The 22,204-nt window shown below is 48.8% G+C and overlaps 1 protein-coding gene across 1 annotated transcript; it reads right to left on the bottom strand.

Annotated features, from left to right (window-relative positions):
* Positions 1-18,622: 18,622 nt before the first annotated feature.
* TRH (thyrotropin releasing hormone) lies at positions 18,623-20,690 on the bottom strand. Its single transcript, XM_030294457.1, has 2 exons — positions 20,478-20,690; positions 18,623-19,825 (listed from the first exon to the last, which is right to left on the bottom strand). The coding sequence occupies exons 1-2, from the start codon at positions 20,680-20,682 to the stop codon at positions 19,317-19,319; spliced, it is 714 nt and encodes a 237-aa protein (XP_030150317.1). The 5' UTR covers positions 20,683-20,690; the 3' UTR covers positions 18,623-19,316.
* Between the last annotated feature and the right edge of the window lie 1,514 nt (positions 20,691-22,204).

Genomic DNA, 22,204 nt, shown 5'->3' with positions numbered 1-22,204 from the left:
CTCTCAAAAATAAATGTAAAAAAATTTTTTTTAATTCCTTAGACACTTACTCTATCCCTGACCTCCCAACCTGAGGGTATATAATGAGTTAGCCATCAGGACCCCAGTGCAGCTCTTCCTGCCCACGGGTCCTGTCCCCATGCTTTAATAAAATCACCTTTTTGCACCAAAGACATCTTCAAGAATTCTTTCTTGGTGCGGACCACCGCACCTTCTCCCCAAAACATCATCAATAGTATCTAGTGGTGGAAATGGCATAAGGAAATGAGTACTCTCAATGTTCATGCAGTAAGAGAGAAGTATAAATTGAGCACAGCTTTTTGTGGAGTGATGGGCAGTATTTACAAAGGTTTTCACTGCCACACCCTCTGTCCTAGCAACTTGACTTTAGTCTGTTACAGAACCAGGCTGGAACACTGGCGGAAAAACCAAGAGGCACTGGGAGATCTTGGTGGATCAGAGATTTATTTAACACCAGTGGGCTCAGAGGAGACCATTTCTCCAAAGATCTGAGCCCAAATGAAGGGGGAAAGGGTAATTTATAGTTGTCAGCTTCCATATGGCGGATTGTCACGCATGCGGCAAACGGGGAAAGAAGAACCCGAAGAGGGGTCCCCAAGCTAGAGACCAGAGCTTGTTTTAGTCCCCTTGGCCATCTTACGGTGTAAAACTTTATTCATTTCTCCAGTCTTCTATCCCACAGGCACTCTCATGTCTGTACAAAGACAGGAATAAGACCCTTCATGATGACATTGATTACAGTTGGGAAGCACTGAAAATAACCTAAATGCCCATTGGTAGAGGAATGTGAAAATAAATCATGGTGCATCTAAACATCAACCATTGCAGGGGCACCTGAGTGGCTCAGTCAGTTAAGCGGCTGACTTCTGCTCAGGTCATGATCTCACGGTCCGTGAGTTCGAGCCCCGCGTCGGGCTCTGTGTTGACAGCTCAGAGCCTGGAGCCTGTTTCAGATTCTGTGTCTCCCTCTCTCTGACCCTCCCCTGTTCATGCTCTGTCTCTCCCTGTCTCAAAAATAAATTAAAAAAACGTTAAAAAATTAAAAAAAAAATAAACATCAACCATTGCAGTGAGTGAAAAAGAGCAAGCTCTCTTTAAGATATTTATTTATTTTTGAGAGAGCACGTGTGCGGGGGGGGGGGGGCGGGGGGGGGGGAGGACGGGTGAGCAGCAGAGAGAGTCAGCCCAGAGCCCTATGACCTGAACCGAAGTCGGATGCTTAACTGAGCCACCTAGCTGCCCCAAGAATAGGAAATATCTAATGACCACCAGGAGAGTATCCTGTCATGTTGCAATATTAAAAGTGTCTTGGGGGTTGCCTGGGTGGCTCAGTCGGTTAAGCATCTGATTCTAGATTTCAGCTCAGGTCATGATCTCACAGTTCATGTGTTCAAGCCCCAGGTCAGAGGTCATGATCTCGAGATTTGTGAGTTCGAGCCCTGGGTCAGGCTCTGTGCTGACAGCACGAAGCCTGCTTGAGATTCTCTGTCTCCCTCTCTGTCTGCCACTGCACTGCTCACACTCTCTCTCTCTCTCCCTGTCTCTCAAAAATAAATAAACAATTTTCAAAAACCTTAGGTTTAAAATAAAAAGAGTCTTGGGACAAGGAGTAGAGGAACAAGACGTTTATGTAAAACAATAAGGAACAAGGTATGAGAGTTGTATGCTCATGTGAATGTGTGCAAATGCAGAGAGAAAGATCTAGAAGGTTACAGTCCTGGTACCTGATGCCTGGTGTATCCCAGAAAGAGCAAAGAGGCACGTGTGAGGTGAGGGAGGGAGAAAGGAGGGGCTTCAGTCTGAGGGCTCCCAGCAGGCAGTGGGCATCCCTGCAGAGGTTCAGATGTCACAAGCCCTGGTGGTGGTCACATCAGTGGGGCTGAGCCTGCCTACCAGCATCATACCCAGAGCTTCTGGTTCCTCCCTGTGCTAATCATGCCTTTTCTCTTCTGTAATTCTCATACTCTGTGGCTTAGTTGACAGCAAATTGGCCAATTCCTAGAGGCAGTAAAGACTGGCTTGGGGGCACCTTTCATATGCAGACTAACCAATCCAGAGCCCAGCTCCCACCATCTCCTTTGTCTGTAGGCTCTTATACCCTGGGCCACTAGCCCTCTGCCCTAATCAACCCAGGCCTGGGTACCAGACAACTCAAGACAGCCCCTACATCCAGAGTTTGCTGGAATTATTCAAACCAGCCAGTCCCAAACCCACTCACCCTGCCTTCCCCTCTCCTTCCTGCAGAAAGTTTCCTGCCCACATTTTCCTCCTGCTCCTTCTCCCTCCTGACAGACTCTGGTGCCTTACACACAGTCCTATGTGGCTTGGCGACCCACTTCCTCTTGGGAGCTGTGAGTGACAAACTAGCTTCTCAAGGGCGGCCCCCCTCCACCTGTTAGCCTCACCATACCTGAATCATAACACAACCTACATTTGAAAGCACTCCCCCACTTCCAGACATGAAACACCACCCCTTGAGGTCTGGGATGGGGGACACTGGATGTCCAGATTCCTCCTCCCGGGCGTGCAGTCCATCCTGGAAGGTTCTGTGTGGAACGGACACACCCCACGAGCAGCCCTTATCACACCTTCTCATTACCTCCCGTACTGCCTTCCTCATCCTCACTGGCAATGCCCTGGGCCAACCACCTCCAAACTGTGAGCTGTGGTCCCTCCGAGGGGTGCTGAGAGGTGCAGAGTTATAAAAGGAGACTCTGATTTTTTCTCTACAGATCTGTATATTACATGATTTTTTTAATGTATTTATTTTTTAATTTACATCTTAGCATATAGTGCAACAATGATTTCAGGAGTAGATTCCTTACTGCCTCTTACCCATTTAGCCCATCCCCCCTCCCACAACCCCTCCAGTAATGCTCTGTTTGTTCTCCATATTTATGAGTCTCTTATGTTTTGTCCCCATCCCTGTTTTTGTATTATTTTTGCTTCCCTTTCCTATGTCATCTGCTTTGTATCTTAAAGTCGTCATATGAGTAAAGCGTTATAATATTTGTCTTTCTCTGACTAATTTCACTTAGCGTAATACCCCTAGTTCCATCCACGTAGTTGCAAAGGGCAAGATTTCATTCTTTTTGATTGCTGAGTAATACTGCATTGTATATATATACCACATCTTCTTTATCCCTTCTTTCATCGATGGACATTGGGCTCTTTCCATACTTTGGCTATCGTTGATAGTGCTGCTATAAACATGGGGGTGCATGTGCCCCTTCGAAACAGCACATCTATATCCCTTGGATAAATACCTAGTAGTGCAATTCCTAGGTCCTAGGGTAGTTCTATTTTTAATTTTTTGAGGAACCTCCATACTGTCTTCCAGAGTGGCGGCCCCAGTTTGCATTCCCACCAGCAGTGCAAAAGAGATCCTCTTTCTCCGCACCCTCGCCAACATCTTTGTATATTACATGATTCTTTAAATGATGTGTTCATTTATTACTTTAGTAAATCCACAATATTAAAAATGATGATAGGCTGAGGAGAGAAAAAGGAGGTACGTTCAGTCAGCAGCTGTGTGTGCTGGCAGCTGGGGGAGGCTGTCTTTTGCTGCCCTGTCATTAGTTTTGAAGCTTCGCAGAGAAGCCTCAGCCTGGTGCTGGTGGTGGGGAAGGGGCCCCCTCCCTCACAGACGTGTTGGCACTCATCTTTGATGCCGGTGCCTCCTGCCATGCTCATCTCCTGCCGGCTTCCTCCTCCCCCTCCCCAGAGGTCTTCAGGAGCCTTTCATCAAAGGACAATTATGGGGCTCATTTGTCTCTGCCTGTGCCTTGCTCCCACTCAGTCTGAATCTCATGGTGCTGGATGCTTCTATGACGGCTGCCCGCTCAGAAAAGCAACACTCAAGGGACTATCCAAGAAGTGAGCCCCCAGTCGTACAATTAGTTCAGACACTGGGTTCACACGCTGTTTCTGCTACATAATTGCTGTGTGATCTTAGGCAAACTGCTTACTCTCTTTCAGCCTCAGTTTCCTCATGTTTAAAACAGAAATAAAATAAAACTTTACCTAGCTCATAAAGTTGTCAGGTGTTTGAATATACTTGAAACACTTAACATAATCCTCAAAGTCACCAAATTTTGTCATTACTAATCTCTCCATTCACTCATTTTCTAAACTACCATTTATTGAGTGCCTACTGTGTGCCTGGCCCTGCACTAGTTTCCAGAGATGTAAAATAGAGGTAAAAATACTTGTTCTTTTTATGTCACAGGCTGCTTTGGGGCCAGTGCCAGCAAGAAAGAGTTGGGTTAGACACCAAGAAGAACTTCCTAGAGTGAAAGATTACCAGATTCTAGAAGTAGAGGGAGGAGGATTGAAGGAAACAAGTTTTCTAATGGGAGGAAACGCTAATCCAGAAAATATTTGGGCTCCTAAGATCCTCCTCACAAGCTTTCCGGAACATCCTAGTGGGGTGCCCGGCAAGAGAAGAGAAAAAAGAAGTATTTTTCCAGGCAACATTTGGTGCATCTGCAAGGAGCCACATGAAATTTACAATATATTCGTGAAGAGGCAGATGACCGGTAGTTTGTTCCTCAAGCTCAGCGGGCCCCCCCGGCCTGGCAGGATTGGGGTGGAAGAGAGGCTGATGAGAAATAAATGAGACAGGCGCTGAAATTTCTTCTTTGCCAATAAAAGAAAGTTACAATTTGAAATTGGGCAAGTGTCTCCAGGAAGTGAGAGCAGGGGATGTGATGGGGAAAATTCTCATCTGTAACAACTCCATTAGCTGGTAGCTCCCAGGGGAGCCGGCCACTGAGCCCAGGCCTCTCTCCCTTCTGCAGCAGGGGCTGGAACTGGGGCCATGTGGCTGGTGGTTGATGCAGCAAGGTGCTTCAAATGCAGAAATCTAGGGACACCTGGAGTGGCTCAGTCAGTTAAGTGTCTGACTTCGGCTGGTCATGGTCTCATGATTTGTGGGATCAAGCCCCACATCGGGCTTTCTGCTGTCAGTATGGAGCCCCCTTCAGATCCTTCCATCTCCCTCTCTCTCTGCCCTTCCCTTGCTTGCGCTCTCCCTCTCTCTCAACACTAAATAAACATTATATATTTAAAAATGCAGAAATCTAGCATGGTGTCAGGAGACTGGATTAGATGAGTGTTTTTCAGACTTGAGCACCAGCATTCCCCGGAGGGATTTCTACCACAGAAATTGCTGGGCCCCGCTCCCAGAGATTTTGACTTTGTAGTTCTGGAGGTGGGGGCCTGACAATTTACATTTCTCACGAGTTTCCAGGTGATGCTGGACCACTCTAGATGAGCAGGGGCCAGGTCCCAGGGCCAGGCCCATGCAGCTCTGGCAGGTGTGAGCCCAGAGGAGTTGCCTGATGCAGTGTGGAAAGAAGTCACAGAAGGCTTCCTGGAGGAGCAAGTACTTGAGTTGAGTTGGAGACTGGGATTTTCCAAGTCAAAAGGAGAGGCAGGAAGAATTCCAGGCAAAGTAGTATTGTGTGGACTCAGAAAAGAAAGTCTGTACAAGTGTGACTGGATGGGGGCAGGAGAAGGGAGCCAAGACAGGAGCAATGGGCCACTTCCAGATCACAAAGGGCCAGGGAACATTGCTAAGGGATGTGAGCAAGATAATGACAAGACCAGAGCTGAGTTTTGAGCTGATGTCTCTGCAAACTAGGGGAGTGGTGATTCAGCTATAATTCTTTACCTCCTCCTTCCAGAGGAGGAAGCTGGGGGTGCAGAGAGTAGAAATGATTTGCCTGACATCTGGCTCAAAAGCTGGGGGTGGAGCCAGGACCCACCGTGGTTTGCCTGGCACCAAATGTGTGCTTCTGTCCACCACCCAGCAGGGGTCTGGAGCAGGGAGAGCAGAACAGTAATCCTGGCTCTGCCCGCAGCTCACTGACCCCTCATGTCCTGATCGACCCTCTCTTGGCCACTAGGAGGAACAATGAGTGAAAAATGGGTTTAATGGTGGTATGATGGCAGCTAAGGAAAAGAGCGAAGGTCTGGGGCTAGGGAGTCATGAGGGTGGGTGGGAGGGACGGTGCCAGACCACAGGGCCAAAGCCACTGCTTTGTGCTGACGATGATGTCCTCAGAAGTGTCTTGTTCCCTGAGTCATCAGTCTCAGACACAAAGGGGCAGTAGCCCCTGCACCACGCCTCCTCCTTCCCTCACCCCCCTCAAGCTGCCACTACCCTCTGCTTTAATGAAAAGTATTCTCTGCCCTGGCAACACCAGCCCCACTTGCTGGCTCTGCTCTCAGAAGGTGTTAATGAGGCATTTGGAGAACCCAGAGGTCACAGGGACCCAGGGCCTTGGGGGGAGCGATGACAAAGGGGGAACTCAACCTGGCCAGATCAGGCAGCAGCCACCCTGACCCCACACGGGGTACCTTGTAGAAGTGACTACAAGGTACTCTGCCGGCAGACTTGATGAAGGCAAGATGTGTGCGTTTATTATGATTCCCCCCACCAGCTCCTTTTACTCCCAACACTGGTTCTTGACCCTTCTGGATCACAGACCCCTTTGAGAATTTGATGGAAGCTTGAAACTCTTCCCCTAACAAAACTTAAATGCAAACTAATGAAGTAATAATCCCAAGAGCTGGCATTTATGAATAATTCACTGTGTGCCAGGCACTGAGTTAAATGGTTTACATGCTTTATCTCATTTAACCTTCGTGATACTCTAAGTTTCACCATCTCCACTTAGTAGGTGGGGGAATTAAGATACAGAGAGGTTGTTAGCTGTTGCAGGCTGCACAGCTAAGTTAGTGGTTGAACTCAGACTCAAACCCAGGTCTGTTTGACTCCATAGCCTGGCTTTTAACAATCTCACTCTACCACATATATATGTGAGCATAACTTTGAAGGCAATTTCAGGAATGATAAGCCCACAAAGGACCTGAGATACACTCTTTGTGGTAGGGACATAATTCTATTCACCCCAGTGATCTCACAGTTCAGTAGGGGACAGACATGCTCCCTGGTGATCAGTGGTATGAAGGGATATTAGGAAGGACATCCTAAAGGGAGTAATGTCATTAAGTCACAGGATATTAAAAGATAAGTGGGCAAGGACATTCTTAGCAGACAGAATGGTAGATGCAAAGATGTAGAGGCAGGAAGTAATGTGTTATATTTGGGGACTGTGAACAACTAAGAGAGGTGACCGCAAAGGGAGGGGAGCATGAGAGCTGGGAGGTGGCAGATGATGAGGCTGTAACATCAAGTTCTATAGCAGTTAGAATGCTTTGGCCACCAGTAACAGAAACCCCAACCAGAAGTGGTTTAAACAATGATTCGTTTTATTATCCTGTGTAGCAAGATGTCCAGAGTTGGAGTGGCTCCAGGGTTGGTTAATTCTGCATGGATCAATGACATTGTCAATGACTCAGATCTCTCTTTCTGCTCTTCCATCTCCAGTGGGTTGACTTCCATCTCCAGCTCATGCCCTGGAGCTCATGCCCTCATGGTCACAAAATGGCTGCCTGAGTTCCAGATATCACATGAGAACATTATGACACAAAGTAGAAAAGAGGATTATATGGTGCCTCTGTTTTATCAGCAAAGAAACTTTCCTCAAGGCCCCCATCTTCCCTCCATTGGCATTCCTTATTTCACTGGGTGACACAGACACCCCTAAACAGATCACTGGCAAGAGAACATAATTTCCAAGATTGGCTTAGATCCATCAAGACTCAACTCTTAGGAGATGCATGGCTGCATGATACCAGAACAAAACCAGGAAGAAATAGGAGAAATGCCTGTTGAAAAGGCAACTAACAATGTCTGACAGATTCTGAACACAAAAAGCTTTTATTGTGAAGGAAATGAAGAGTCATCAGGGTTTTTAAGCAAGAAGATGTAATGAAGTTTACATTTGAAAAGCTCACCCTGGTGGCCAAAAAGACAGATATTCAGAAGTCAGAAGAAGCAATGAAGAAATAGCAATAGCAATAGACCAAGGAAAAGAGAAAGGCTGCCCTAGATTTAGGAAAAGATGCAATTCTAAGATGCTTGGCAATCTTAGAATTTCCAAGTGTTTTCTTGTTCCCTACCTATTCCATTTCTATATCATCTTTTTTTTTTTAATTTTTTTTTTAACGTTTATTTATTTTTGAGACAGGGAGAGACAGAGCATGAACGGGGAGGGTCAGAGAGAGGGAGACACAGAATCTGAAACAGGCTCCAGGCTCTGAGCTGTCAGCACAGAGCCCAACGCGGGGCTCGAACTCACAGAGTGCAAGATTGTGACCTGAGCCAAAGTCGGCCGCTTAACCGACTGAGACACCCAGGCGCCCCCATTCTATATCATCTTATACCAGTTTTACAGATGCTGTATTTTATCTTATCTCTCTCTGAGGATACCAATTAGAGGGTGTTTTCTTTTCTTCTTTTTTTTTTCACCATCCTTTTCTGTTTTCGCAATTATCTCCGTTTTCTCTGGGGTCATTTTTTTCTGTTTTGTTTTGTTGTCTTAGACTCTTGTTCAGGTTGCAAGTTTCTTAAAATATTTAGATCATCCTTGATCATTCAATAATGGAAGAGCTAACCATGTGTGACCAATAAGCTATCTTCAAACAGAAATCTCCTCAGATATTTAAAATATAGAATCCACAGGAGTTACCGTGTCGTGGGAAAGCAGATACCTAAGCTCTGAACAGAGAAGCATCCGGACTATCGTTCACAATGAGCTTGAGAGTTATTAATACTGGTATTAGCCTGGTGACCCCTCTCCACAAAGCCCTTTAGACAGGACCTCAAACACACCACAAGACCTCATGACCCACATAAAGAAAGACAGCCCATTCTCACTGACTGTACCTCTAGGAACTTCTCCCTCGGTTGTGACTCGTTAAGAAACGGTGTCTCCACAATGGTAGAATCTTTTAGAAGTTAAGCACCCTGCTTAAGTTTCTCTCTCTCTTCTCTCTCTCTCTCTCTCTCTTCTGCCCCTCCCCATTCGTGTACATGCTTATCTCTCTTTCTCTCTCTCTCTCTCTCTCTTTCTCCCTCTCTGAAAAATAAAAAATGAATAGAAGTTAAGCACATGGTATCAGGAAGACATGAGTCATAGGTCATCCAAGGGTTGTAGTATCTATATTGTGAAGCTGTTCCTGAGAATGAAATGAGGTAATAGATGCAATGTGTTAAGCACTAGGTGTTGCAAGTGATTGATAAATGTAAGCTATTACTATTATTGTGGTTAATTAATGCACCCCTCATTGAGAAGGCAAGTCAGGCCCTCCATCTGGCTCTTCCAACTATGGCCACAAGAGAAGGGGAAGGGCCATAGATGAGGAGACCCGTCTCCTCCCAGAGGTTGCTCTGGGCTTGGGTTTGAGAGGCTCGCCATAGGAGCAGAAGCTGATGCTATAGGGGAGGAAGGCTGTCCTGAGAAGCAATGCCAAGCGAGATTAGAGAAGCAAGATGAAGGCAGAATTTAATCTCAGACAGAAATTTGATTCTGGGACCCTGTCAACACAATCTATAGTGTAGTGGTTAAAAGCCTGAGTTTTGAGGCCATACAGAATTTGTAATCCTGGCTTAGCAACTCACTAGCTGTGTGATCCTAGATAAGTGTCGACCCTTCTCCGAACCTCGGTATCCTCATGTGTAGAATGGGGAATAATAGCAAACCTATACCTGATAAAATATTGTGGGGATTCCATGGGATAACATACACGAAGTTCTGAGTTCAGTGAGCAGCCCTTAGTAAGTGCTCAGTAAATGTAGCTGCTGCAATAAAAAAAAAAAAAAGTGATGATAATAATAATTGTCATTTGGTATCAATGGGCCTAAGGGGGTTATTAAAGTCTCCCATGATTCTGTAAACCAAACTGGCTTCTATCTCCACTATGGTACTATTACTGTGACTGCTAGTAAGGCTGTGTCCATCAAGGCCCTGGCAGGAAATGGCCACCCACTGCAAAAGAGAGAGAGAAATGAAGGGATTTCTTATCACGGGGAAGGCAGGGTGAAGAGAAACACAGAAGATAGTGCAGCACCCCGAGGTGGGAAACAGCGCCCACCAGGTGCGGCCCGCAGGGGTAAGGCAGAGGACGGTATCGCCCGGAATCCACGGAGAGCTGGAGCAGTCGGGGAGGGCTGCCCCGCAGGAGGCGTGGCTGCAGTAGGAATGAAGCCAAAACAGCAGGAAGGGGGGGAGCAGAAGTACCCCAGCCTTCCCTCAGCCTTGGGTCTCCTGAACCACACCAGAATCTGGAGGGAGAGGGGACCCAGGTGGGGCAGTCTGCAGACACAGAAGGGGCAGAGAAGGGGTAGGGAGGGCAGGACAGGTGATAATGGCGAAGGCCCAGGAAGTCACTACCTGGAGCTCACCAAGCGACAGCCAGGGGTAGGAGAAACGTTGGTTGGAATGTTGACAAGAGTGGTTATGATTTGGAGGAAGGAGTGGTAGGGAAACTATACCAGATGAGGACAGGAGATGTCCCCAACATTCCTCTCTAACCTGGGCAGTGACCCCGGGGAGTAGTTGGCAGGATGTAGGGTGGGAGAAAGGAAGGAGTATTCCCCACTTGGAACAGGTAGGGGCCGCCTGGGTAGCTCAGTTGGTTGAGCATCCAACTTCAGCTCAGGTCATGATCTCACTGCTCTGCTTCGGATTCTGTGTTCTCGCTCTCTCTCTGCCTCTTCCCTGCTCTCTCTCTCTCTCTCTCTCTCTCTTTCAAAAATAAATAAACATTTAAAAAATTTTTTTAATTACTGAGGATCCCCAAAGAACATTTGATTGTGTGGCTTATATCCACTGATGTTTCTATATTAGAAAATAATTCAGACTTTTTAACGTTTATTTTTTCATTAAAATTTTTTAAAATTAAAATTTTCATTAAAAATAGGGGCACCTGGGTGGCCTCAGTGGTAAAGCGTCTGACTCTTGATTTCAGCTCAGGTCATGATCTCACAGTTCGTGGGTTCAAGCCCTGCATCAGGTTCTGTGTTGACAGCATGGAGCCTGCGTGGGATTCTCTGAATTCTGTCTCCCTCTCTCTCTGCCTCTCCCCTGCTTGCTCTTTCTCTCTCTCAAAAACAATAAAACGTTTAAAAAATAAATAAAAAATAAAAATACCTTATAAATCCATTATGTAACATAAATAAAACATTTTTATGGAAAACAGAGTTTTCCAATAAAATAATTTACTGAGAAGAGTGGCTTGGTTTACATTTTTATGAATTTGAAGACAACTACATTCTCTATTTGCTTCTGTATTAATCAACAGATTAGGGTGCCTGCGTGGCTCAGTTGGTTAAGTATCCGACTTCAGCTCGGGTCATGGTCTCACAGTTCGTGGGTTCAAGCTCCACATCAGGATCTATGATGAAAGCTTGGAACCTGGAGCTTGCTTCAGATTCTGTGTGTCTCTCTCTCCCTTCCCTTTCCCTGCTCACGCACTCTCTCTCTCTCTCTCTCTCTCTCTCTCAAAAATAAATATTTTTAAAAAATCAACAGATTAAATTTGGGTTGAAGTCTGTGAAGATAAACTGGCCTCACACAGATATGTGGTTAGGAAGGTGACAGCCTCATGGATCCCCTGAAAGGGTCTTAGGACCCTAGGGGTCTTCAGAGCAATGTCAAGGAGGGACGGCATGCATGATACATGAGAGTCAGCATTGCTAGAGCTGCTCAACTTGGAAACAGACTGTCTGAATGTAAATCTCAGATATATGGGCAAATCACCCAATCTCTCAGTTTGGGGGGCTCAGTTTCCTCCTAGAGAGGTTAAATAACTTGCTCCTCACAGAGTGGTTTAAGCAGTGGAAAGTGCTAATAAACACTGACTTATTATTAGCCCAGAGCCTGGTACTAATAGGGGCTCTTTTATTTTCCCAGGTTGGACATCCCCTCCAAGACAATGTTCAATCTCCAAGGATGGCCTGGACTTCAATGTTCCCCAGGGGAACATCCCCCTGAGACCCTGTGCCCCTCCCAGGGGAGACCCGGGCTGAGCCCAGCATGTGCCTGTGCCACCTCTCTGGCCACGGGTTCAAAGCAGCCTCCCCCACGTGTGCCTGCCAGCCTCTGGCACGTCAGGCCAGTTGTACCTACGTTGGTACAACGTACCAAGCTCTCCTCCCCAGCAGCTGGCAATTAGGAAGTCACTCTCCATAATGGACAAGACCTAATCAGCCTGCTGATAATTACCAGGCCCGGAACGTGGTTGTGATTCAGGAAAGATGATCCCTGAAGACCAGAGCCACTTAAATCCTGGCACTGACCATGGGTCCCCTTGGTAACCTGTAACTCAGCACAATTTAGCCACTGAGCTAATTGATGTTCTCCAAGGCAGTCAGCTCGCACTCGGGCAATCAAAATGGGCTCTAATTGCCAACATCCTTCAGGTAAGAAGTCCCACATGTTCTCATGCCACTCAAGAGGCCCAAGCAGGAACTGAGTCTCTTGGCAAACTAGTCCTCTGATTGGATTTAATTAATCAAAATAAGGTTCGAAGAAAGAGTTAATTAAAGAACATATTAGAGGAAGTCACGATATTGAGATGTTTCACAGCAAAGCCGGGCAGGCAGCTTCACTGAATTCATGAGAGGTGGCTCCTTGAAGAAACATTCCCCAGGTTCCCAAAACTGCCTGGGCAAGCAACAGCAGGGGGAGAAGAGGGACTGCCAGACTTGCTGTCTTACAGAACCCAGGTGAGCCCTGTGGTGCCGTCCACATGAGACGTGTGGCCTGGGCAAGTCAAGTCGTTTCACTTCTGAGCCACGCATTTCCACCCATAAAGTAGGGGTGGAAAAGGTGGGTGGACAGTGCCTTCCACAGTGCCCTGCACAAACTAGGTTCTTGGTGGCACAGTGCAGAGGTGAAAACTGGCCCCTGAAGAGGGCCCCTTTGTGCCCTCCAAAGTGTTTCAAAAGGCAGAGTAATTGGGTAGATGTTACACTGGGTTGCAACATAAGCTCTCAGCTCCGTGGCCGTCTGTCCGTGGGGCCGGGTTCGCAGGTCTGTAGTGACTGCATAGCACCCTACGATATATGGGTTTGCCTCACCACCTCGCTCTCCGACTGGGGAATAAGGCAGACCTGGTCTCAAATCCCAGGTCCACCCTAGCGAGTGGCCTTCATTCATACTCAACAAATATTTGCTCTGCACCAGGCACTGTCCTGGGTGCTGGGGGCGCAGGAGTGGCTCCTGCTTTACGGGCACAGAGTTTGGTGAGGGAGGAGTCTCTTATGAAAAAATACCCAGGAGGACTATGACAGATCCTACTGGTACCTCACCCCATCCCTCAGCTCTCACCTTTGCAGTACACATAATGGCATCCTGAGATTCTTCACGCAATGGCCTCCTTCTTGTGGCAGGCACACAGGGCAAGCTGGAAGCATCAGGAAGTTAACATCCCCAGGAGCAGCCCCCAACCCCTGATCAAAGGGAATCAGTGGAAAATCTCCACCTTCCTCACCCCATCGAGTAGGACAATTCTAAGGCTGTTCTACAGTTTCCAAGGAAAACCTGCTCACTGATGCATTCCACATGCACTTCCCTCCCTTTTCCCAGTCACTCCCCAACTCTCAGACCACTTCCTGGGATCACTCTCCAAGCAAACTCTTTACACCCTGGGACTACCCTGCAGGTAAACTACTTGGACTCAAATCCTTGTCCGGGGGTCTGGTGCTGGGGGCACCCAGCCTAAGACAGATATAATCACAAACTGTGATAGCCTCAAGGAAGGGGCAGGAGAGATACAGTGCCACATCCTGACAAAGTGTCATCTGAAGTGACGGTTAAGGAGGAGTAAGGAGTTACCTAGTGTGAATCATCAATTCAGCAGAGCAACCAGAAATCCTTTTGGAAATGTTAAGCAAAAAGAGGTAACACAGGGTTGGCATTCAGCCCCTGGCACTGCTGTGGCCTCACAAGTGTATCTGAATCCATCCATTGTAACTGGACATGTGTTCTGATTCACTGATGCCTGTCTTAAACCAGTTGTTGAATATTTTGAGAATCACTTTTGGAACTAGGTGTTTATGAAATTGTCGAGGGCTTAAGGAGCAGGATTGCAGAGTGATACCACATAAGTGACCTGCCAGGAAAGCTGTTTCCTCTGTTTCCACTCAGGAAAGTGGGAAATGAGGAGACAGCCATTGGGATTATTGAACTTGACAACTCACTCTTTGAAGCACTAGTCAGCAATAAAAAGGAACAAACTATCAAAACATGCTGCATCATGGATGAAATTCAAAAAAGTGCTAATTGGTAGAAGCCAGGAACAAGAAACCACATATTGAATGATTCTATATGTACTAAATGTCTAGGAAAGACAGATTGATGGAGAAAAAGTAGTAAGTGGCTGCCTGGGGCTGCTGATGATAGGGAGAGAGATTCATTGTAAGCATTACCGTACTGCGGGTCTGAAAATGTTTTTAAAAAATTACTAAAAATCATTGAATTGCATGCCTGCAATTCAGGGTAATTTTTACATGTAAAACATATGCCTAATAAAGTTGTTTTAGAAGGAAAGAAAAAGAAAAAAAAACATACTGGTAAAGCTGTGAAGCTGGACAGAAAGCTGCTATCCATAACTGACTCTAGATACTTCCAAAGCTAGGGTTTGGATACCAGAAAGCTGTTGCAGAAACATCACACCTCACTATAGCCCTGCTTTTCAGCAGGAGTAGTCAAAGCAGCCTTCCAAATCTCACATGAAAGCGCCCATGCGGAGAACTTACTGTGGAATCCAAGACTCTAGCTGCAAGGGAGTCTGAGAAATATAGTCTTTGCTTTCCAACCTCCACAGTGCAGGAAGACACATAGAAGGGAACACAGGTAATATAAAAAGTAGGCGAGAAGAAGGCTCTAGAAGTGCCTGGGTGGCTCAATAGGTTAAGTGTCTGACTTCGGCTCAGGTCATAATCTCATGGTTTATGGGTCTGACAACCGCGTCCCCGCCCACCCACCTGCCCATCTGGCTCCACACTGAGCATGAAACTTGCCGTGAGATTCTCTCTTTCCCCCTGTGTCCCTCCCCAGCGCCCTCTCTCTCTCTAAAAAAAATAATGAAATTTAAAAAGAGTACTTTTCCTAATGTTTGGCCCCAGAGGAAGTGCTCAGGAATTTTTTTTTCTTTCATCCTTCAAAGCTGTCCCTTCCCCCCAATGAAGCCTTCCCTGATTCCACTCCAAACCACACTGCTTTCTTACACATCCAAACCGTGGTGGTCTGAGTCCCTGTGTGGGGACTGGACTGAACCAGGGAGAGAGAGGGAGGGCTGGATAAGGCACAAAGCCTGGATGAGTCACATCCCCTTCAGGGCTAGAGGACAAGGTGGAAGAGGAAAGGAGGATCCAAAATACCTCAGATTTCAGATGTTAGCAACTCCAATAACACATTATTTCTTCCCACTAAGCCTTTATTAATGCTCTTTTCTTCTGCCTGAAATGTCTTTCCTTTTGTTTATCCTTTGACTCAGCTTGGATGCTTCCCCCTCCGGGAAGCCTGTTCACCCAATGACCCCTCATCTGTACTCCCCTTGCATGCTTTGCTCACCAAAATCAACACGTCTTACCCTAAGTGGCCATCATCTGTTTGCTTGTCTGTCTCTTCACTGGCAAGGGAGCCCCTTAAGGGCAGGGATCCCCAGGAAGTTAGGCTGGGGGAACTAAGATAGAAGTAACCTGAAGCTTTCCACATCCACTCAGTGAAGCACCTATTTCATGCTGGGCCCTGATCTAAGCAGCTTCAATAAAGGCAGACATATGTGAGAAAGGCAAGATGGGAAGGATTTCAGTGGAGAGAGACCAAGGGAGGAGGCATCTGTGTTAGTCAGGATTGGCTAAGTCCAGCCGCGGGGTAACAAATAAACCCTGAAATCTCAGTGACTTAATACGAGTTTATTTCTCACACATGAGAAGTCTGATGTGGGTGTGCAGTGTCTGACTTCTACCTTGTGACTCTGGGGTCTAGAATCCTGCCATCATGTGTTCTGCCATCTCAACACGTGGCCCCCCCAGGCTTCTAAGGCAGGAAGAAGAAGGGGTAAAGGAGACTCCATGGGCTCTAACTGCCTCAGCTGGGGAGTGACACCTGTCTGCTCACAGCTCATTGGCCAGGGCTAGTCATGACTTCATCCCAAGTGCCAGGGAAGCTGGGGGAGTTCAGGGAAGCATGTGGAGCATCTCTGTCTCAGCATCCTAAGCCGGGCAAAAGGCACCAGTATAAGAGTGGGAAGGAGAGGGAGTATTTGGGGGAGCAGCACATAGACCCATAAAGCTCCAGTTCCCGGCATGGACTCATAATAAAGCGCCCGTAACTGATTTTTGTTTTTAAATTTTTTTTTTCAACGTTTATTTATTTTTGGGACAGAGAGAGACAGAGCATGAACGGGGGAGGGGCAGAGAGAGAGGGAGACACAGAATCGGAAACAGGCTCCAGGCTCTGAGCCATCAGCCCAGAGCCCGACGCGGGGCTCGAACTCACGGACCTCGAGATCGTGACCTGGCTGAAGTCGGACACTTAACCGACTGCGCCACCCAGGCGCCCCTGATTTTTGTTTTTAAATGTGTTTTGTTTTGTTTTACTTTGTGTGTGTGTGTGTGATTGGAGAATGAATGAAAGAAAGAGTAAATTGTTCTGCAAGGTTCAGTTTTGAGTCCCTCTGGTCCTGGGGCGCTAGAGCTCAAAGTGCTGTTTATCAATGGTCTACTTGGGGCCACACACTGTGCAAGGACTGTACGCATATTACTGCATCCCATTTACTTCTTAGAAAAACTCTGAGGGAGGCGTAGGGATTTCTGTGCCCATATTACAGATGAGAAGACTGAGGCTCCAACTAGTTTAATCATCTGTCCGGGACTGAAGCCAATGCCCGATCCTTTCCATCATGTGCATTGGTACAATCACTCACAGGAGCAGAGGGAAAAACCTTAAATGGCTAGGAGGTGGGTTTCTCACACTCTTCAAGTCTTCCCATATCTGAGGAGGAAACACCACCTCCCACGTCAATCAAGTTTGGAAGCGGAAGAGGGTAGAGTATATCCTTGGTCAAGGGCTCCACTTATTCACACTCAACTGCAGCTCAACTTTCTTCAACTGCATGGACATGGTAACTGTCCTGGGGTGGTCACGAGATTCACTGAGAAAGTGTCTATAAGCACTGAGGACCAAGGAAGTACTGTATCAGTGGTCCACATTGCCTCTATTAGGGCACTCACCTTTCAGAGGGGTACTGTAAGCAGAGGGAATGTTATTAGGGCCCCACTTGCCCTGATGGTGACAATTGGTGTTTTAACGTTGTCTTAAGACCTTCCAGAGGAAGGCAGCCCAGTGGGGTGGAAAGTCAGGCATAAAGGAAGGCCAGCCCTACATGCTTCATGCACCCTGGGGCAAGACACTAGTCTCTGTGTCAGTTCTTTCATCTGAAAGTGAGAAAAATCCACAAATCCATCAAATACTTAATGTTTCAGAGGGCTTTGGGGAATAATATTGGAGATGTGGGTGTGCATGCATCTAATAAACCACAAGTCTTCCTCTGTCCCGACCACACCTGAACCATGTGTCCCCCAAGGAGAGGAGCTGGAGCTCAGATACCCTTCTAGCCCCCTCCTTCCACTGCCCAAGAAAGTGACCAAAAGCTGTTTTGCAGAAAAGCCGAATAGCTCATCCATCCACCAAACAAATGGTGGTCTAATTCAGAGTCTAAGGCCTGAGAAATTTGGGAATTCAGTTTGTTTGTTTGTTTGTTTGTTTTTAAGTGTATTTATTTTGAGAGTGAGAGACAGAGCTAGCTGGGGAGGGGCAGAGAGAGGAAGAGAAAGAATCCCAAGGAGGCTCTGTTCTGTCAGCGAGGAGTCTGATCCCACAAACCATGAGATCATGACCTGAACCAAAATCAAGAGTTGGAGGCTTAACTGCTTAACCAAGTAAGCCACCTGGGTACCCCTGGGAGGCCAGTTTAAATCAGAAGTTGCAAACCAGCAGTGAGTGGGCCAAACTCAGCTTCAGACAAGTTACTTAGCCTTTCTGTACCTTGGTTTCTTCATCAGGAAAATGGGCATAATAATAGTAATAATACCTAGAGGGATTATTGTGTTGACTAAAAGAATTAATATAGGGAAGCTCAGCTGGCTCAGTCAGAGGAGTCTGCAGCTCCCAATCCCAGGGTTGGGAGTTCAAGCCCTACGTTGGGTGTAGAAATTACTTAAAAAAATAAAACACTAAAAAAAAAGAAAAGAATTAGTATATGTAAATTGCTCAGGACAGTGACTGACACATAACAAGTGTTGTGTATACGTTGTTGTTATTATTTGATTCACATGATGTTCAAGTTTTTGGATTTAAGTGTCTCCACTTAGCTGGCCTCTTCATTTTGCCCCAGTCCCTCTTGTCCTGCACCCGGCTTGCTCTCCTGCCCAGGCCCAGAAGGCTGCTAGTTTGAGTTCCCAACCACAGCCTAGTCCTATGTCCTCATTGTCTCTGCTGGATGACACAGATTGTTGATTCTTGCCATTGAACCATGACGATTACAAGTCCTGATGCCCTTCTCAACAGAACTGAGGAGCCTTAATCTTGTCCCCCTCAATGTTAGAAAGAGAAACCCCACACCAGCTGAGAAAAAACTAGAGCCACAGAGCTCCAAGATTATCTGGATGCATGTTTTATTATCATTCAGATGATGATCACGGACAAGGGGAAGGTGCCTAGATGGTTATATACAAGTTCAGCATTCAGGGCTGTTTACATACGCCCGCACATCTTTATTCCCACAACCGTCACACAGCACAGCACAGGATGCCTCCACCTGCCATCATTCCCCTAAGCAGAACATAGCCATGGGTCAGGGCTCTGCACACCCACAAAAAGGAGGCCCAAGAAGCAGAGGAGACCCCCAGTTCTGGAGGTAAATAAAGTTGACATGTGGCAAATCTTGACTCATGGAGCAGGGGATAGACACTGGATTTGGACATCACATCTTCAATCCCACCCTGACCTCACTGGCTGCTGGACCCAGTCACCCTGCTCCTCTCTGGGGATCCCTTAAAAGACACAGAAGGGTCATTTTTAGCCAGGGCTAAGGAAGGGGAGCAGCCTGTGGGGGTGCGGGGAGAGGGACTCTGGGATCTGTCCCCTGCCAACAGTGCAAAGTGGGGAAATCCAGGGTTTTAATTCAGGCTCCCGTTCTCATCTCCCTGAAGGAGGAGGGGGAACAAGGCCAGAGAACTGGGTGTTGTACATACAGGGGGCTCGGGTTTATGGTCAGGGATCTAAGGAGGAGGGAAAGAAGGGGTCACAAAGGGAATAGGACCCACAGGACTTAAGACATTCTTAGACCCCAAACTTGATAGGAAGCTGGGTTCACTCCTCCAGGGGCTCCCTGGCCCAGGCCGCCCGCCGCCCAGGATGCTGCCGCTTCTCCTCAGCCCCCTGACCCCTGCTCAGGTCATCCAGGAGCCCCAGCAGGAGGCTGGCTTGACCACAGGCTCCCTGAGGCTCACATGGGCCTCCCAGAGCCCTCTTGCCCGGATGTTGGCGTTTCTCAGGCATCAGCTCTCCCTCCTCCACCTCCTCTTCCTCTTCTTCCCAGCTCCTTTGGGCCTTGGGATCCACCAGCCGTCTGCCTGGGTGCTGCCTCTTGGTGAAAGAGTACCCAAGCCAGGAGGAGCGCCGGCCAGGGTGCTGCCGCTTCTGCTGGGTTACCTCTGACCATGCAGCCACATCCTCCCGCCGGCCAGGGTGCTGCCGCTTGTGGGGGCCCATGGCCCCTCCTTCTTCTTCCTCTTCAACTCCGTCTTCTGCCTCCTCCTCCTCCCTTTTGCCAGGATGCTGACGCTTGGAGAGCCAGTCGGGTTGAATGATCTGGGACTCTGGGGAAGGAAAGGGGCCAGTGAGGGACCTCCTGACCCCCAAGTGCCCACTCCAGCCTTGCTCCTACTTAAGGCAGATTCCCTGCAGCACTCATCCAGAGTCACAGCCTTGTATAGTCTCTTAGACATCACAGACACACACACAGATACAGATGGTCAAAGGCATGACCTCTGGTTCTAGTCCTAGCTCTGCCACTCCCTAGCTGTGTGACCATAAGCAACTTACTTAACTTCCTGAGCCTCAGTTTTCTTCTGTGTAAAATGAGTAATAACAGTATCAGTCTAAGAGCTTGTTAGGATGATTAAATAGTGTGATAAAGTGTTTGAAGGGCTTAGAACAGTGCCTGGCATATACGAGTCTAATAAGTAGTAATTAAAACTGTCACATACAGAGAGACTTTTTCTCTATCCCCTGCACAGAATCTTCCCCACTGGAAGCCTGCTCTCTGTAAAACATTCCCAGGATGGGCATGGAATAGAAATCTGATCTCAGAAAAAGGTCAGCTCATGATCCTGCGGAGGTTATGGCCAACAGTTTCTAAGCTTCTGAAAGGCAAGAGTTTGGATGACCAAGTTGCTCCCCACCTCTGCATCTGGGTTTCCCCCAACCCTCTTGGGGGCCTCTGGTGGGAAGGACAGACCCACCCCTCACCTGATTCTCCATCGTCCTGATTCCCTCGCAGACGCAGGAGGTCTTCCTGGAGGAGGAGGAGGCGCTCTGCCTGCCGCAAGAGGTCGTCCAGGCCTGCGTGCTCACCGGCCTCGTGCTGAGCCACCTCCGGCTGGGCGCGGCCTCCCGGAATACCAGCCACGGTCAAGGTCAACGCCAAGGCGAGCAGCAACCAAGGGCCAGGCATTGCGGGGCCTAGGATTGGGAGTACAGAGAGTATAAGCGGGCGCCGCCCCTCTTCCAGCCCTCCACCACCTCCCCCTTTCCTGTCCCAGCGGATCCCCAAGGTGGGTAACAAATTCAAACACCCTCCTGCGGCCAGGACCACCTGCTACCTTAGGGTGGGGTAGGGGCAGCCTCAGGCTCTGAGTGTCCTCACCCACAGAGATGCTTGGAGTACCTGCCCGCGCCCAGTTGTGCCTGCGCGAGCCTGGAAGCCGTGGGAACCCCATCGCCACCGCCACTCCTCAGTGTCACCCGGAGCTGGGGAAGCCAGCGCGCTGCAGGCTCGCCAGGAGTGTAGCCACCAAGAGCGCGGGGCCCGACGGCCACAATGCTAATTCCTGCGTCGCAGGCTAAGATTCTTCCCGGCGCCACATTTTTGGTCCAACGCTCCTTTCCCAACGTTCGAATTCCCATGTCACCGTTCCAATTCCAACTCTTAGATTCTATTTCCAATGCTAAGATTCTTTGCCTAAGCTAGGAAACCACCAGTTCTGACTCTAAAATCCTAATTTCAACGGTGAAATTGTTTCTAACGCTGAGGCTGACACTCTAAGGCTAAGATTCGAGTCCAACGCGAAAATCGGTCTCTAACGTCAGGATTCGGATTCTAACCCTCAGGCTCTGACGCCGGACACCCAGCTCTGCCCAGTTCTGCCCCGACGTTCCGGCGCGGACCTACAGCTGCCATCTAGGCAGGGGTGGGATGGAGAACTTTCCATCCTACCGACACTGGGCGCCGAGCGCTGCAGAGACCGGGACGTGAGCGCACAGGAGTGAACGCCACCAGTGTGCCCGCACCACCAGCTGCCTCGTCCAGTCCGCGGCCCGCGCTGTGGAAGCCCCGGGAGGTATGAGCGCAGCGCCCCAGCCGGTGCGCGGGTGCTACGCTCCGGGAGGCGCTCGGGGGACAAAAGCCACGGCTTCTTCCCGGCCTCACCGAGGGTTGGTGGAGAGGGCTCCCTTTCCAGTGCTCCCGGACGCTCCTGCGGGGAGGCGAGGGAACAGAGATGGTTACCTGCCGGGCGCGAGCTCCGCGGGACCGGTCCGAGATCCTGGGGCTCCGAGTTCGGAGTTTTGGGGCCTAGAGCCGGCGGATCAGGAGGCGGGGAGCGCTGGCAGGACCCGGACCCCGCTGCCCGCTTCTCGGAGGGGCCGCTGCTTATATGTGCGCGGGGCGGAGGCGCGGGTGAGGTCAGCGGGGAGGGGTCGCGGACGCCGGGAAGGGGCGCTGACGGCAGCCGGCCCCGTGGGTACCCCGCCCGCCAGCTCCCCCGGAAATCTGGGGCGGGGGCGGCGGGGGCGGCGGGGGCGGCGGGGGCGGCGGGGGCGGCGGGGGCGGCGGGGGCGGCGGGGGCGGCGACGAGGCGCGAGCCGGAGCTTGGGGTGCTGATGTTGGGTCGCTTCTGCACCCGGCTCCGAAGGTTTGTTGTCTAAGAGAACGCTCATGGAGAGGACAGAGGGAGGCAGAGAGATAGCGAATCACA

Source organism: Lynx canadensis, chromosome A2 (genome assembly GCF_007474595.2).
Source record: "Lynx canadensis isolate LIC74 chromosome A2, mLynCan4.pri.v2, whole genome shotgun sequence".
NCBI classification, from domain to species: domain Eukaryota; kingdom Metazoa; phylum Chordata; class Mammalia; order Carnivora; family Felidae; genus Lynx; species Lynx canadensis.
This window is presented reverse-complemented; position numbering and strand designations above follow the sequence as displayed.